Source organism: Desmodus rotundus, chromosome 7, assembly GCF_022682495.2.
Source record: "Desmodus rotundus isolate HL8 chromosome 7, HLdesRot8A.1, whole genome shotgun sequence".
NCBI lineage: Eukaryota > Metazoa > Chordata > Mammalia > Chiroptera > Phyllostomidae > Desmodus > Desmodus rotundus.
Genome location: NC_071393.1, coordinates 106,490,923 through 106,508,232, shown reverse-complemented (window position 1 = coordinate 106,508,232; position 17,310 = coordinate 106,490,923). Strand labels below are relative to the sequence as shown.

The 17,310-nt window shown below is 43.8% G+C and overlaps 1 protein-coding gene and 1 pseudogene across 2 annotated transcripts in view; one reads left to right on the top strand and one right to left on the bottom strand.

The window, feature by feature from the left end:
* PRKCH (protein kinase C eta) overlaps positions 1-17,310 on the bottom strand; it is a 256,636-nt gene that overhangs the window by 182,198 nt on the left and 57,128 nt on the right. The window contains exon 1 of one of the 2 annotated variants that reach the window (XM_024567580.4): positions 16,356-17,278. The exons of the other annotated variant lie outside the window; for it this stretch is intronic. Coding sequence (XP_024423348.1) covers positions 16,356-16,718 — 363 coding nt within the window. The 5' untranslated portion in view covers positions 16,719-17,278. Of the gene's footprint in view, positions 1-16,355; positions 17,279-17,310 lie in introns of those variants that run through there. 2 annotated transcript variants of the gene reach the window in all.
* Positions 46-12,228, top strand: LOC128781344 (uncharacterized; annotated as a pseudogene).

Below are 17,310 nucleotides of genomic sequence, written 5' to 3'. Positions count from 1 at the left end.
GCCAGCTTGTGTTGGGAAGAAGAATGAAGGCGGAGGGGAGGATAGATGCCGCAGCTCTTTGGGGAAGTGTCTGAGAAGGAAAGGGCAGACCCTGAGCCTCACCTCAAAAGGGAAGCAAGCAAGGCCGAGAAAGGGCTGGGTGGCTTGTTCAGTGGAGTCGGGTCCTCTGTGTTTACAGATGTTTCTAAAGGGAAGGTGTCTGAAGGAAGGGAGAAGCTGAAGGTATGAGAAAGAGAACCCCTAACCCAGGGGGGACACAGAGGGGACCTGAAGGTGGAGGACTGGGCCTGAACTGGAAGTTCCCCTTATCAGAAGACTGCCGGCAGGATCTGCCACAGGTAGGAGCAGGAAGTTCACACCTGTCAGCATCTGTCTTCCTGGAAGACTGGTGCACTTGTCTACAGAATAGAATTTGAGTGCCAGGAAACAAACGAGTTCTCCCTCATTATAACTCTCTCCCTATGATTCTAATCTCAGCTCTTCCAAATAATGGCCCAAGTAGAAAACAAGTAAGGAAGTCTGGGCCCTGCTAAGAGTAAGAGGGGCGGGGACTGGGGTGTTAGAGCGGGAATGAGTTGAAGGGTGGTGAGACCTTTATTTTTTCTTCCAGTTCTCTCAGTTTCTTCTTCTTCTTCTTTTTTTTAAATGTAAGCTTCATTGAAGAAGACTGTCACTAGGCTAATTTGACTTTAAGATAGAAATGGAAATATTAATGGAGAGACATTTAATATCTTGATGAGAACAATTTTTCAGAATCATTATTTTACCTGCTTTAAAACAAAATTCTACATATACAAGTTCAATAGGACCGAACTACAGCAGAAAGAGTCGATAATGAGCCATTGGAAATTTAGCTGTGAGAAAAAAAATGCACATTGGACTCTTAAGGAGGCAACTTCAGGAATCGCTTATTTTTCTTCCAGAACAGGATATTTTAAGAAAAATACACTCAAATGCCAACTATTACTTCACGATCACAGTTAAACTATGGTCAAGTTTATGCCCCTCGCTGCTGGTACCCTGTTCTTACCAACGGCAGAGTGTCATTAGTACATCCCTGCCCTCTGGTGTGCTAGAAGATGCAAGTCTCTCAGTTTTTCCCATTTTGAAAACCACCTCTGATCGCCTGAACAAAAGGTTACAGCTTATTTGGGACTCAAACAGTCCTTTCACATACCTTTTACACTTATTTAAATAATCAAGGGGATAAAAATCACTCTAGCATATTCATTCTCTCCAAGCTACTCCTGAAGCTGCTCTCAACTCATCCGCACGCACACAAACGTGTGTGCAAGGTATTAATTAACGTCTATATCTGAAATACAAATTTTATAAAGAAAAAATCTTTTAGCACAAGTGGATGACAGTGTTTGAGTCCTGAATCAGACTCAAGATGTGAGAACAATGAGGAATTTCTTCATTCTACAAATGTTTCCTGGATCCCTACCACTTTTTCAGGGGCTGGGGGAGGCCGAGGGCCCCGGTGCTTGCACGGTGAGCAGTACCACTGAGCTCAAAGCAGCGGGTCAGGCTGAAATGAGGACAGACACCCACGAACTCACTCTCATTCCGCCGCCAGACTGTTGCAACACGGGTGCCCCAGCAGATCAATGCAACCGACAGCACAGGCGCAGGATGTGCATGACCAGAAAGTGAGCAGGCCCAGCAGGGAGACTCAAAGGTACATTCTCCGAGTAGCCAAAGAGCTGACCAAGGCTTCTGGGCGACCCAAACCAGAGCTGTGGTGAACGCTGATGCAGACGCGGTTGAGCTTCACTATAGAGCACGTGAAACTTCTGTTCTGGAAAATGAAGTGTGTACACTTCAGAAAACCTCTGACTTGACAACTGTGAAAGATCTAGAACCCAGAACAAGTACCCAGTCAACAGATAAAATTAGAAGTAATCAATTTCAAGATAAGTCAGTATAGAAGGGGAAACTTCCTATTTTCTGCAAACCAAATCAAAATTGTTGGTGCCCTTGATTTTATCCATAACTCTACAAGTTCAAATAATGCACTTTTAAAACTTTAGTTTTTCTCTTTGTAAGCATAACAATAATTCACATTCAGTGATTAGATGTTCAAACTTAAATCAAGGAAACATCTTTTAATACCAATGGAAAGAAGCTCAGTACCATCCTTTCCCTTAACTGCATAAAAAATGACTAGAACTCAATAGAAGTGCTCACTTCAGGCTTTTGCAACTAAAAGATGGACTGTTTGAAGCCCTTTGCAACTACATATTATAACTTCACTTCTTTCTGGTCATTCACACTAACTTGTCCCTAAGAACCTGTCCCTTATCGCGTGAGCAGGCCGAGACTCAATGTCAAGGTTTTCTGTAAACTAATGTTGGCCAACACTGTAGCTATAGTAATTCCAGCTTTATTTTCACATATTCCTTGCAAGACCAGAGTGGACATGTGCAGAGAATTTACCCTATGATTCCAGGGTAAGGAGACCACCTCCTCTTCCTCCAGTAACCATTCTATTGATTTTCCCAGTGGTTTACACTCCAGAATCTTAAGTAAAAAGCAAAAACAAGAAGCCTGAACTCAAAGTGCCTTATAAACTTTTCTCATATTTGAAAAACTCTAAACTCTAAGTTCTCTACAATTAAAAATTCTAAAATTGTATCTCAGTAAATGTCTTATTGTTTCCTGAGTTCATTTCAGAAGAGGATGGGCCTATAACTTCATCTTTAAGCCCTGGGGTAACCGATGGTGGTGGTGACAATGATGGTGACTTTCCTGCACTGGTATGCATCACGCACGGAGCGAGACGGTTTATGTAACTCCTCGCTGTGTTCCCACATGGCCCTATGAGGTGGGTGCTACCTTACGGTGAGAGAGCTGGGGCTTGCAGAAGTCAAATGACCTCCGCTAACAAGAGGGAGACCCACAGTTGAACCTCAGTCTGGCCGACACCCACCCACACTATGATACACTGATAATTATGGTGGTTGTCCAATAAGTATTCCTCAAAGCCTGTATTTGTGTACTATTACTCTGTAATTGTAGATTCTGCATTCAATTTACACGGCTTAGGCAAATGCCAATGTGTCTTTTTACATAAACACAGACAAATGAATATTGAAGAGGAGGTCAGAAATGTTCTGGAAATCAGGGAGATGCCACAATAAACATTATTCGAAATTGTTCAAAATATGCAAAATTATCCAGAGTTAATTCACAAAATTATAGTCCATAAAGTAAATGAGCTTTCAGTAGGAAGCAGGAATCAACTGTATCTAGTTATTCATAATTTGTAAGGTTTTATCTCCTTTATGATTGTTGGCACCATGTTTATTAAGTCTCATCCATAAATTTATAGTTTTGTAAAAAAACAAAAAACAAAAACACTTTGAGGCCCTATTATTATAATTACCCTATCCCTCTAAATATTAAAACTTTCCACTAATACTTATGAGTCTACAGAATACAAATATATCATTCAAAAATTCAAAAATCTGCAATAAACTTCAGGGTCTTTGTTTCCTTTCCTCTGTTCTCTCTTTAGAAAACATGGAGCTGAAGGGAATAGAGCATAAACAGATGATTCCATGTCATTGGAGGGGCACCAGGACTATCCCTACCTTGTCCCCAGGAAACTTTTGCGTCACCACCCCCATTGTCTAAGAAGCAACCTTCTGCATGTCTTTCTTTGACCAATATGATTATTTTCAGAAGGCCCTTGTCAAAATATTAATTCCCTTGTGAGATTAAAAGTAACCCAAGCTACCTCCATTTCTGGAGGGCCTATTTTGTACCGGTCATGTTTAATGTATTCAATCTAATATTCACTGCAATCCTACGAGGGACTAACAGGAGCACCATTTTCCGGAGGAGAAAACAGAGAAGAAGGGTCTCACTCGCTGCAGCAGAGCTGAGGTGATGTACCCAGCTGGCTAACAAACACCATGTCTACCCTCTTTCCACACTTCTGTTTGTTTCGCCACGTGTTAAGCTTGTTCCCACCCCTTTGCCTCAGCTGTTCCCTCTACTGAGGATGCTCTTTCTCTAACCTTCACATGGCTGGTGGCTACTTGTTTCCCAGGTCTCAGCTGAAATGTCACCCTCTCTGTGAGTCCTTCTCTGTCTGCTCTAGGTAAAGCATTCACCTTGTCACACTCTATCACATCACCCTGTTTTAATTCTCCACTTAGCCTCTAACCACCATCTGCTATTCTCATAATCACCTGTTTGCTTGCTTATTAGCTACCTCTGCATGGTAGGGCGGAAGCTCTGTGACAGCCACGATTCCGGGTGTTGTGTGCTCTTGCCCTGTCTGTAACACCTAGAACGGAGCCAGGCACACAGCAGGCACGCAGTAAAAAGAATACTGGACTGATGTCCACAGGCTAGATTCTAGCTTCACCTCTAACTAGCTAGGGGGCTGCACTGTGGACGACCTCCATCAGCTCAATTTCTACCATCATCAAGTTATTTTCCAAGGTATCAGTAAGGTGAGCTGGAACTCCAGAGAAGATCAGAAAATCTTGTTGGGTCAGAGGGACCCAGGCCGTAGGAGACCAGGGGTCACAGGGCAAGAGGAGCAGACCAGCATCGCTGATTTCATCATTTTTGTCTTGGACTAGCACAGTTGTTCACCATAATGCTCAGTGCAGCTCAAAGGTTTAAGTACACAGATCAATCCTCTCTCTTTTTACAGGGGAAAGTTTATATGAACAAAAGATGCCAAGCCAAGGTCACTCAAACTGTCCTAGTTTTTTTGTTTTTTCTTTTTAACTTTTCATCTATGGCAAACCTCAAAAAAAAAAAAAAAACCCTTCAAAAATAGAGGCTTTGAAAATACCTAAATAACAGAACCAAACAGGTCCCGAAATGGGTCATCATCTGGCATAATTCACCAGGAACCAGAAGCGAGAAGACATTTTTAAAATCACATCTTTTTCTATAAAATTTATAGCTCCTCTTTTCTATTGGTTGTCTTCCATAACTAGCTGAAGTGAGAATGTCCTCAAATACAGGGGGAAATATTAGAACCGTGCCCTAGGAATTGGAAATTAATAAAAGCCTTATTTCTGAAACCTTTCAGTTGGGGTTTCTTAACCTGGGCCCGTGTTCATGCCGACCCTCAGGGACCACTAGCCTGTGACGCTGCTCCCAGCGTACTGTCAATATGCACACAATGTGCACTTTTCTAGAAAGAGTGCCCGTAGCTTTTGTCATCACTAAAAGGGTCCAGCAGGGCTCAAAAACATTTTCAAAAGCCCTGCTTCTGCTGAGTCTGTTCTTGACTCTTCTGTACTATGATAGAACAATGGGAACACAGAGCACTTAAGGGGTCCCCAGCTCACTGATTAATAAATGCATTCTGTTTAGGGAATTATGCTAATACATTTGTGACCTTTATGTAGTCTTCCAAAAATAACTTGGAGCCAAGGACAACCCTGAGCATCAGTGGAAGAGTCTCCAGAAGATATTTCAGGAGGGAGCAGAATTTCCATTAGCCAAAGGAACCCGAACTAGAACCCTAGAACTCGGATACTCGGATTCCGGAAGGGGCCCCAGAGCTCAGGCTCTGCAGCCCTCTGACACCACAGACAAGAACACCAAAGTCCAGTGTGAGGACAGGGGCACGGCGTCATACTGCAGAGCTACGAGAGAGATGTAGGAACAGAGCTATGCCAGTACAAGGGGCAAATATGACTTACAAATGAAGGAGCAGCTTTGTGGTTTGGGTTTAAGCACTTGGAGAACAAGGGCTAGGTCTAGAACATGCCCACACCGTCACCATAAGACTTAAATCAATAATGTGATTATGAGGGACTCGTGGTGGCCATGGTTCTATCCTCTGGCAGTTTTCTTAATTTGTGTTTTTACCATAAGCACAAACTAAGCATCTTTGTGTCCCCGTAAGGTCAAAAGTATACAAGGATAAAACATATAAAATCAAAGGAACTTTCTAGAAGGCAGCACTTTATAAAAGCACTGCTAGTGAGTCTTTTCTTCAGTGGTCTTTCTACTAAAAAGCCCTGTGCTTTGACAATCAGTATAACTTACTGGTGCTACAGAAATACACTGACATAACAATCTTCATAAACCTCCCTGCATAGTACCCTGCTTCTCAACAAAAAATTCCCATCGCATAAAATTCTTCAGCATAGCACTTAAACACCAGATAGCCGATACCCTCAGGCTCATTCCTCCGTCTAATTAAAATGTCTGTCCTACAGGTGATTTATAGTATTTGTCATCACCTAGGGTAGATATATAAACTGGCGGCTACAAACACCAGGTGACTACAGAGCATTAATTACCATGCTGGTGAGAACGCTTCCAGCAAAAGCTCAAACAGTGGGATTCTCTGTTTCTCTCTCACACCGGCTAGAAGGGACGTGACTTACAACCATCCCATAGAACAAGGAGCCCATTAGCATAAATCAAGAAATATAACTGCATGGTTTAAAGTGAGGACCCCCTGTAATTCCTTCGGTGTGATTCTAAGCCAAGGAAACAACATCAACAGTATGATCAATGCTAAGTCATTTAGACAAGAGCTAAGTCCTCTCTAACCCAAGTGATGCAGACTTAGAACAATTTAACTCTTAGTCGTTACTAACTTTGAGGAGATACAATTCATTTTGACTACTTAAGACCAAACCAATTATTTGAAAAGAGAAGGATGTAACTGCCTAGTATATGGAGGCCGAGGCTTCAGAGATGGAAGGTCCTTCGAGATATTCTAGTGCAACCCCCCATTACATAAACCAGGGAACTGAGACCCCGACAGGAGAGGCTTGCCTCAGGTCACAGCTGACAGGTGGCCAAGCCACTCCTTGAACCCACTCCCATTACTCCCACTACAGCACAGCACTTATTTATTGCTAGAAGTTGTATCATGAAGGACAAAGAGATTTTTTAAATTAGTACATAATACAGTAGTAATTTGCAGTCAACTCCTCATATATTTACTGATAAGCCAGCTTCCTCTAAAATTGAGGTACATAAATATCTCAATAAATATACATCTAATTCAATGTATTTATAAATTAATAAATACACATAAACAAATCTAAGTAAGTATATCTACATATGTATGTGGTCAGGAATGTCCAACCTGCAGCCCACGGGCCACATGGAGCCCAGGATGGCTGTGAATGTGGCCCAGCACAAAACTGTAAACTTACTTAAAACATTATGAGATTCTTTTGTGATTACATGTGGCAATGTATTTAACGTGTGGCCCAAGTCAACTCTTCTCCTTCCAGTGTGGCCCAGAGGCACAAAAAGGTTGGACCCCCTGACTGTAGATTTAAGTGTGTATGTGTCCGTCAGTCACAAATCTCATGAGCTAAGGCAACAGTACTGCTTCGGCTGTGGCTCTACTTCTCACGTTCTGAAAACCAAGGCTGAAGATACAGTAGGTGTCGAAAACTCAAAAACCTCCCAAGCATGGAATGAATCCAGAGGAATGGTTTAGGAATAGGGAGTGGTGGGGTCTGTGGCAAACTGAAGTACCTCCTAAGAACTAAATGCCTTCGGATTCAGTGTTAGAAACATCTCTGCCCAATGAGTACATCGGCAGGCTGTCCATGGGCCTAAGGGTTGTCAGGCGTTTTGGTTGTTCTGAACTAGATGACCCTCCTGCTTCGGCATCTGTGATTCTTTCATGATCTGTGCAAAGCGTAGGGTATGCGATGTGACTGCCTTCTGCCTTTGGCTGTCAAATGTTCTTTCAGGCTATCTGTTAGCAGGCATGGCAACCCAGTCCCCTCCCAAACTTTCCAAAGCTAGAAACATTTCCACGGGCCCGGAACCTTTACCTTTCAAAGGGGCATCTGTGATGTCTCTCTGGAAAAGCGTTATCAGAAGTCCCTTTTCTTTTTTTGAGGAATGATTTTTCATTGTCATTTAAATAAGCAGGCCTGTGGCTACCTGTGCTGGGGCCCTAAAAATCAGTTATTTTCCCTCCAGGAAAATGTCTCTGATCTCTTCAACCCAGGTGCTCAGCAGCATCTTGGTACTTACTTCTGTTCTATAATTTCCTGGTTACTGTTTTTCCCCCAGACTAGCTCCCCCTTGGAACTATGAGGTCTATGAAGGAAGGGATCGTGTCTGTCTTGTCCACTTGCCTTCCAGGGTAGAGCACAGTGTCCGGTACACAGGACATGCTCAGGGGTGGATGAACACTCACCTAGGGCTCGGCATTTCTACAGAAACATGTCATAGTCTATTAGAGTGGCTACCCCAGGAGCTGAGGGGATGAATCACTCCTTCGCCCACCCAATTACACTCTGACCAGTGTCACACACTTCCATGACAGTCCAGTCCACTCATGCATTCATTCTTTCAGGAGCGGGAACGGGGTGGACCATGGAGATCTCAGGATGCTGAGGGAACACAAGGAGGAGAACCAAACCCAGACAACATGTCAGGGGAAGTTTTCTGGGTCAGTGATGACAGCAACGAGACCTAGATCACAGGTAGGATCAATCAGCAGGTGAGCTCTGAGGAACTGAAAGATGGTCACGGTGCCTGGAGCACCGAGGGTGGGCTGGGAGAAGGCTCCACTGAACGTCAAGGGCCAGATCTTGGGGAACATTCTATACAATTTTAAAGTTGTATTGTCTGAAGCAGCGGGGAACCACCGAAGGGTTTTCAGTAAAGGAATGACTCAGCTCGGCACCTGAGAAAGATCCCTGTGGACACAGCAATGCTGAGAGCGAAAAGGAGGGGACTGGTTCTGAGTTTCCACTCGGCCCCATTGTTATGGTCTTGTAATAAAATGGAGCTAAGCAGTCGACACAGAAGGAGAACCTGATCTAGTCGACTGTTTTATAAAGTGGAAGAGAGACTACAGAAAATCCAAGGCACCTTTCTTAACCTAAGTAAATGCTGCCCCTCTCATGGACGTGCACTGTACTTTTACCGTCATAACTAGTCACCGTTCTAAACACCTGCTAAATAGCAAATTGTGCAGAGCTGCAGAAGATAAAACGATTCACACCTTGCCCACCAACTTCATTAGCAATGTGAGGTTGAAGCATACAACCTTTTAATGCTTTTTTCTTGCTTCTGCCCCAAGTTGAACATGTCGGGCTCACAAATTACTACTGAATAAAGTTACAATATATTAACAGCTTTAAAAATCATAGTCTTTTACAATGAAACAAAAGCAAGCAGTTTCCCACACACAGTTTTCAGTCCATTACTGTATTCAAAGGGCACAGAAATCTGGCCCAGTCTTTCAAGCACACTGGTGTATCACTGATTGATTTAAAAGAGGGACACTGTAATAATTGTTATAATTGGTCACTCCCCAAATATTTTCATTTATTTCTTTTAGGAAGACAAATAGTGTTTAAAGAAAGATGTTCCCAAAGTATTTACACTTTACTTCCCCCAAAATCATATTTAAAAAAATTATTTCAACAAATATTAAGTGCCAACTATATACCGGATACAGTTCAAGGTGCTGGTGTTAGAACAGTGGATAAAGGAGGTGGGGATCCTATTCTCAAAGTCAAAGGTCCAATAAGCAGACAGATCTCAGAGAGTGGTGAGTGCAATGAAGGGTGACAAGATAATAACACGGTCAGAAAAATGCTCTCTGAGGGGGAAACATTTGAGCCACAACCGCATGATAAGAAGCAGCCAGCCCCACTCCAGCAAAATTCTTACAGTGAAACAGAAGATATAACATATCCAGTACAACTCATGTCCATTGGAAAAAACCTCCCTGGAGATGCTTAACTGTGTTCTTCCTCTGAACACCGACTTCATCTGTCAGTATTAGACATGCCTCACCAGTTAGCTCAGAAAAAAATAATTGTGAGAATAAATAACCACTGCAAAGCAGAAAAGAAAAGAGAATGAACCACTAGCTAATGAATCTAGAAGAATGTTGATGCTATAAATGTATGCACCTGGATTCGGGAAGCAAGTGGAAAGATAATCAAAGATCGCCCAGTGGTATCTGGCTGCTTCAACTGACAAGACTACCACACAGGCACCCCACCGAGCAGCCGAGGGAAAGCAGCCCTCCAGAGCTGCAGGGAACACAATGTCTTCAAGAGGGGTGAACCAGGAAAACGGCCTGGGATCCCGCCAAGCAGGTCCTTCCTTCCTGAGTGGGGGGGCCAAGGTCTTTCCATGACGCAGCCTCCAGCTCCTCCTGCCTTCCCCCATGTCCCCATGCTCCCCATTAAGTATTACATGCTGGTCCCCATTCGGAAAGCCAAGCAAATCAAGGGCAAATACATGAAAGATGGAGATAAGGTTTTATCAAAAATGTAGACACAGCTTCGGTTTTCAGACGTCCAAGAAATTATGTAAAATAAACAAGTTCTAGAATGAACAGAAAAAAAACTGACAAGGAGAATTTGGAAACAAGACTGGTGTCCAAAAAATTAGAAACTATCTTTAATTAATTTGTTATTTTTTTATGCTCCTACTTGGATAAATATTATCTGCACTGAGAAGACAACATGGTTTTTAAGTCAACATTGGCTAAAATCTAATTCATTTATTTCATATCTTTTTTGTAAAAGAGGGATGATAATTACTCATAGTTTCCACACATAACTTTATTCATCTAATAACACGTACACACTTAAAAGCGACCTATTTGGTGAGCTGGGACATATGTATATAACTGAAATGACCTCTGCAATCAAAACAATGGATATTTTCTTATGCCTTAGAAGTTTCCTTATGCCTCCTTCGTAGTCCAGCCCATCCTCCCATTCCCAGACAGCTGACCACGTGCTTCCTGCCACTACAAAGGAGTTTTCATTTTCTGTAATTGCACATAAATACAGTGTGTTCTCCTTTTTGTCTGGCATCTTTCACTGAGCATAATTATTTCGAGATCCATCAGCATTCTTGCATGTATCAATAGTTCATCACTTTTCGTTAATCAGCACTCCATTGTATGCATACGCAAGTTGTTTAAACACTCACCTGTGCCCTGACACTTGAGTTGTTTCCCGTTTGGGGGCTATTACAAATGAAGCTGCTATGAACATTCGTGCACCTTGCTTTGTATAAATGCTTTCATTTCTCTTGGTAAACACTTAAGAGTAGCCTGGTTTGTATGGTAGGTATATGTGTAACACTTTTAAGAAACTGCCAAACCATTTTTCAACATGACTGTACCATTTTATATTCCTCACAGTAGCGTGTGAGAGTTCCAGTTGCTCCACTCCCTCACCAACATTTGGTAGGGTCAGTCTTTTCAATTTTAGCCTTTACAGTTGGTTTTGATCTTAATTTGCATTTCCTTGACAACTAATGATTTTGAGCACCTTTTAAGTGTTATTTGTCAATGAGGGCCCTCGTCAAAACTTTGGGCCATTTTTAAATTGGGTATTTTTCCTGATTATTATTGAGTTGTAAGAGTTCTTTTGCCCCTAATCTACCACATTGTCTGGCCAGGTTAGCCTTGGTCTTTCCCCAAAAGGAAATGGCCCGGGAGCTTCAGGGCACCCAGGTACCTTTGCCTCAGAAGAGCCCAGGCTGACAAGGCAGGGCAGCAGGGTCAACCAGAGCAGTCCTGGGTGGGGCAGGGAGGCCGTGTGGTCCAGCAGTAACTGTCTGCCGGGGGTGAATGCTGTGCTGGTGATGGCCTACAGGAGCCTGGTGTTTGTACTGTTCTTTATCTTTGTGAAGAGGCAAAGCACGCACTTCGCAATGAAATCCCAAAGGGGACCTCATTTCCCTGTGGGACACAATGCCCCCGAGGACTTAAAAGAGGAGATTGATATTCGACTATCCAGCATTCAGGATACCAAGTATGAACCTCAGCTCCTTGCAGATGACGATGCAAAACTGCTACAGCTGGAAACCCAGGGAAATCAGAATTGCTAAAACTATTTATATAGGATGAAACCTCTGGATGCCATCCATGCCTCTGACATCCCATTTCATGCTGAAGGCCCCATCCCCGTTCCTTAATGGGCAAGAATTTTCACCCCTACCTGCTATATCTTTGAAACATTAGTACTCCTTTCAAGGGTGTGTGCAAGGCCCTCATTGCTACCCTGCTGGATGGCTATGAGACCGCCCACTACGGGACGGGGCTTTGGCCGGAGAGCATACCTGCGCTACCAGGAGGCTGTGAGGGAGTGGCCACAGTGTGAGTTTCCAGGGGACTGGTTAGCGAATATGGTAGTGCTGGACGGTTCTCACAGTGAGACGGCCTTCATAGAAAACAGGAACAAATTCCATGATGACATAAGAGTTGTCAGCCCTAGACTATGAGGACTGCCATTCGTTCACACTGGAAAGCAGATGCTGCTCTACAAGCTAATACGGGAAACTTCTCCTACGTTAGTGCACCTCTTTTTTTTTTTCTTGTTTTTTTGGAGGGCCCCAGCTCAGTAAAATGTCAGGATTGGTATAAAAAGAATTAGTTTTTCAGCACACACACACACACACACAGTTCTTTCACATATTGGTGTTAACTCCTTTGCCTGATTTACATGTTGTAAATATTTTCTCCCAGTCTGTGGCTTGCGTTTTTATCTTCTAAGTAGCTTTTGAAAAGCAATAATTCTTAATTTTGATAAAGTCCAACTAATTGATTTTTAATAGATCATTTTAAATGATTTATTCAGATCATGTAAATCTCCATTTTTGTTCTGTTAATATAAAGAATGGCACTAATTCATTTTTTTAATGTTAAGTCAACCTTACAGTCCTGGTTATAAACCCAATTAGGTCATGATGTACTACCTATCTGCTATATTGTTGAATTTGATTTGCTAAGATTTAAGAATTTTTATATCTATGACCACAAGGAGCATAGTTTGGTCTATAGTGTTTTCTTTTCCTTCTTTCCTTTTTTTTTTTCTTTAGTGTTTTAATCAGGTTTTGGCATAAGGGGAATGTTGGCCTCATGGAATGAGTTGGGATGTGGTTCATTCTATTTTCTGAAATAGTTCGAGCAGAGCTGGCAACATTTCTTCCTTAAGTGTATGAGAGAGCTCACCAGTAAAGCCTTCTGGTATCTTAAATTGGCATTGTGGAAGGTTTTTAAACTACAAGTTCAATTACCTTAATAGACAAAGTTATTCAAGTTATTCGAGTGAGTTTTGGTAGCTTGTATCTTTTAAGGAATTTGTTCATGTCCTCTAAATTGCAGCATTTACTGGCATAAACTTTTTCACATTTTTTTTTAATGTCTGGAGGATCTATAGTGATGTTCTCTCAATCCTAAAACTGGTCATTTGTGTATTCTCTCTTTTTCCCCTTGATCATCTCACTTGATGTTTGTCAATTTTATTAATTTTTTTTCAAAGAATCAGCTTTTTGTTTCATTGATTTTCTCTATTGTTTCTGTTTTCTACTTCACTGACTTCTGCTCTCTTTACAACTCCCTTCTTTCTGCCTACTTTGGGTTCAACTGGCTCTTCTTTTCTAGTTTCAGGTGGAAACTTAGGTCTTTTGGGATCTTTCTAATTAAAGTGTTTAATGCTGTGAATTTACATTTAAGAACTTCTTTACCTATGTTGCCATGTCCTTGGGTTTTATGTAGATTAAGTGAAATAGGTACAATCAGTCAAGAAAGAAATATGTGATTATCCAATCCATGTCGGCCACTATGTTTGGTATGAGGAATATACTGCATAAAAAAGGTATAACCCATTCTCTCATCAAGCTTAGAAGGTAATCTCAACAAAACTCATACCAAAATCAATGTAAGTTACTACTTCTTGATACTCAGAAAGTACATTAAATCAGAAAGCATAACAACTGTTGTTTTACACTAATGATAAAGCTGTCTTCTGTTTTTGTCCATTCACATGATCTAACAAAAACTAAGTTGCTAGGTTTTTTAAAGCAGCAGTTTATAATTCCAATTGCAACATAACTTTATTGTGGAGTAAATTTCATTATTCCATTTGTAACTGTCTAAATAAACTTCACTGTCTAAAGTGAATTTAATATAGTCAAGATAGCCCTGGCTGGTGTGGCTCAGTGGTTGAGCGCCAGCATGCAAATCAAAAGGTAATGGGTTCAATTCCCAGTCAGGGCGCATGCCTAGGTTTTGGGCCAGGTCCCCAGTAGGGGTAGCGTAAGAGGCAACCCCACTTTGATGTTTCTCTCTTTCTCTCTCCTTTCACCTCTCTAAAAATAAATAAATAAAATCTTTAAAAAAATAATATAGTCAAGATAAATAAGTACTTTTGTAATTCTGGACTTCAAAACCACCTTTAGAAATATAAAGAATCATAATTTTAACAAAAGCATTCATTATATTGCCAAATATTTTCCTATGATTATTTTTCTTCAAAGTTATGAGAAGAAAGCAAACACTCTAACCATTCTATCCTATCATCAAGGTTGGTTCAAAATACCCAGAACTTAAAAAAAAAAAAAAAAACTCTGCCCACACCTCAATTAAATGTAAATGCATGACGCATCACTCGTTTCAAGGTCATTTAAATGCTGACCTATCCCACCAAATACTCGTGTTTTCCAAAACACCCCCAGTAGGTTATATTAAATATCTAAGTATAATTAATTACACTTGTAAATAATTAATTATAGATATAGAAATTTAATTTAAATCTTTGTTAATCGGGTGGAACAATAAGCAGCCCTGCACACCCACACTTTGTCAGGTAACCTAAATCTTCCTACACTCATGCTTCCTCTTGTTCTCATCTCTGGGTCTTCATTTAGGGCACATGTTCTCAGCCTCAGCTGCACATCTGAATCACCTGGGAAGCCGAAAAGTACTGATGCTGGGGTCCCACGGGCAGAGATTCTTATTTAGAGTCTTTAAACGTAGGGAGCTTTAAAAGCTCCCCAGGTGATTCAAATGAGCAGACTGGGAGTAAGAAGGACCAGTCCCGCCTCTCTCTGGGAAGACAAGCCTCTAAAGGCCATTGGCCAGTCTGCGCCACCATGCTGCAACCTTACCCAACCTCATCCACCCTCACTCCTAGTCAGTCACCCAGTAATTCCCTCCAGATTCCCAGGCTTACCTCTACTTCCTACCCAGAAATTCGCAGGATAAACACAGATAAAATGTCAGTCTCTAACTGTATTTTAGCCATTTCTCTCCAGTGCACTTTTAAATTTCATAAAGCAAGTTTGGCTTAAGGAAAATTAATGCAACATAATTTGATGATATGGTTAAACAGTCATTATGGATTTTTTCCACTTCTATTTAAAAGAAAGAGACAGCACCACAAGCCACTTGTAATTTTAGAGAACCTACAGTAAAATTATCAATTCCTCAATGTGTAAAATAAATTAAAAAATGTCTTCATTATTATCCACCTGATTCCACCACTGGTTAATTTTAAACAGGTTTTTAATACTGATTCACATTCTGGGTTCAATACTAACATCCTCCATAACTTAAATCATTAAATTCCTGAGAGTCTTCAAACAGCCTACTCCATTTTGCAAATGAGACCACTCCATTATAATTACCATCTCATCACGTAAAAGTGGGGAGGGTACCACCAACACAAAGACAGCAGAAGGATTAAGAAGCAAAAGCATTTTGGCAAGGTGGAGAGTGCTCCAGAAATTTTAACTTATTTACAGCACAAGTGTTGCCTCATGGGAACTATGTGAAAAGCACAGGCCAAGTGGGAGCTGCGGGTAGCTAGCTGCTGGTCGGTGCACAGAAACACCGGCCGGTGTGGTGCGGATCCACCAACCACCAAGCAGCTCTGGCAGCTCTCTCACCAACAGCAGCAGAAACGCACACTGCAGGACTCACACCTCTCAGACCCAGACGATGCTTGCAAACACCTGTGCATCTCATCTCCTTGGAAAACTGCTCAACAAAACTTTGTCAACGTGCAGACCCAGGTACTCCTGTCCCCGCCAGTGCAGTTATGTATCTCTGGGATGTAATGGGTCTGCATGCCGAAACACGTGTGCACGTCTGAGCCCGCGGCACCAACATGTATCCATAAACACTATGAATAATACTTGCGAGAATGTATAGCTTTCCCCTAAGAAACTTCCAAGTGCTTTACCCAAATCAAGTCCTTTTCATCTCACATCTTCCTTTCTATTCCTGCGTGTTAACCGCGTGCGGGGAGTTGGGGCGCCTCAACAAAATTCTGGACAGATGGGGGGTGACTGCCCCCACCCAGACTTCCCGTTAGCCCAAGGTGCCATCCCGAAAGGGGACCGTATCCAGGCTGGCTTCCTGGAAACACACCTGCGCCCTCACACACCCACCGCGCCCGCGTCACCGGTGCCACGGCCACCTGGGCAAGGACCAAAGTCTGGAGGGAATTCCCTCCGCCGCAGAGCTAGGAAAGCCGATGGGAAAGCGACACCCCGGCGAGTTTTGACAAATGGAGGAGGTAGGAGGGTCTCAAGTGGACACGGCCAGGGGATCACAAGCTACTCACCCAGCCCTCAAAGGTGTCCGAGGCGCCGGCGGTGCGCAGCAGCTCATGGAATTGCAAGGTGCAGTTGGCCACGAAGTGGTCGTAGCCCAGGGGCGTCTCGTGGAAGACGGCCAGCTCTAGGTGGCCGCCGTCGGTGACGTTGGCGCAGAACTCTTCGTTGTACGTGGGTTTGTTGGTCTTCTGCTTGGTGCTGGTCTGACCCACGCGCACCTGGTCCACGCTCACTGTCAGGTAGGGATCCAGCAGTTGGTAGCCCTTCTTGAAGAGGGAGTGGCGCAGGGACCAGCGGGTGGGCTGCAGCCCCACTGCCTCGCCGATGCGGACCCTCAAGTAGCCATTGAACTTCATGGTGTCAGACGACATGCCGGCGCCGCTGCCCCGGCCCCGGGGGGCCGTCCTGGCTGGCACAGTGAGAGCCTGGAGCCCCTGCTCAGGCCAGCCCTCGCGGCGGCCGCAGGACTGGGGGCAGCTCCTGGGAAAAGCAGCACCCAAGTCCCCCTCGCCGGGCCATTCTGCCTCCTCTGCGGGACCTTCTCCTCCCCTCCCTCCCTGCCTCCCTCCCTCGCGAGGTGGAAAGGAGGGGAGCCCGGCGCCGAGCTCGCAGCGGGCCGGGGGAGCCCCGCCGTCCCTGTCGAGCGCGCGGCGCTTCCCGGGGTCTCGCACAGGACTCCCGCCTTCCCCAGAGCCGGGAGGCTCCTCTCCCCGGAGAGCCAGCGCGACCCGTCCGGGCAGCTCCAGCCCCGAGCGTCTCTGCCCCCGCCTCCGCCCGCTTCTCCGCCCGCCCCCGCCTCCGCGAGCTCACGCTCTCCCCCCCTCGGCGAGCTTCAAACCAGGAAGCTGCTGCCGCCGCATCCCCGGCCCGGCCGCAGCCTCGCGGCGCCAGTCTCCGAGTCCTTCGAAATCCTGCGCGGGCTCCCGCGCCTTTCGAACCCCGGGGGCGTGGCGCGCGGCCCCG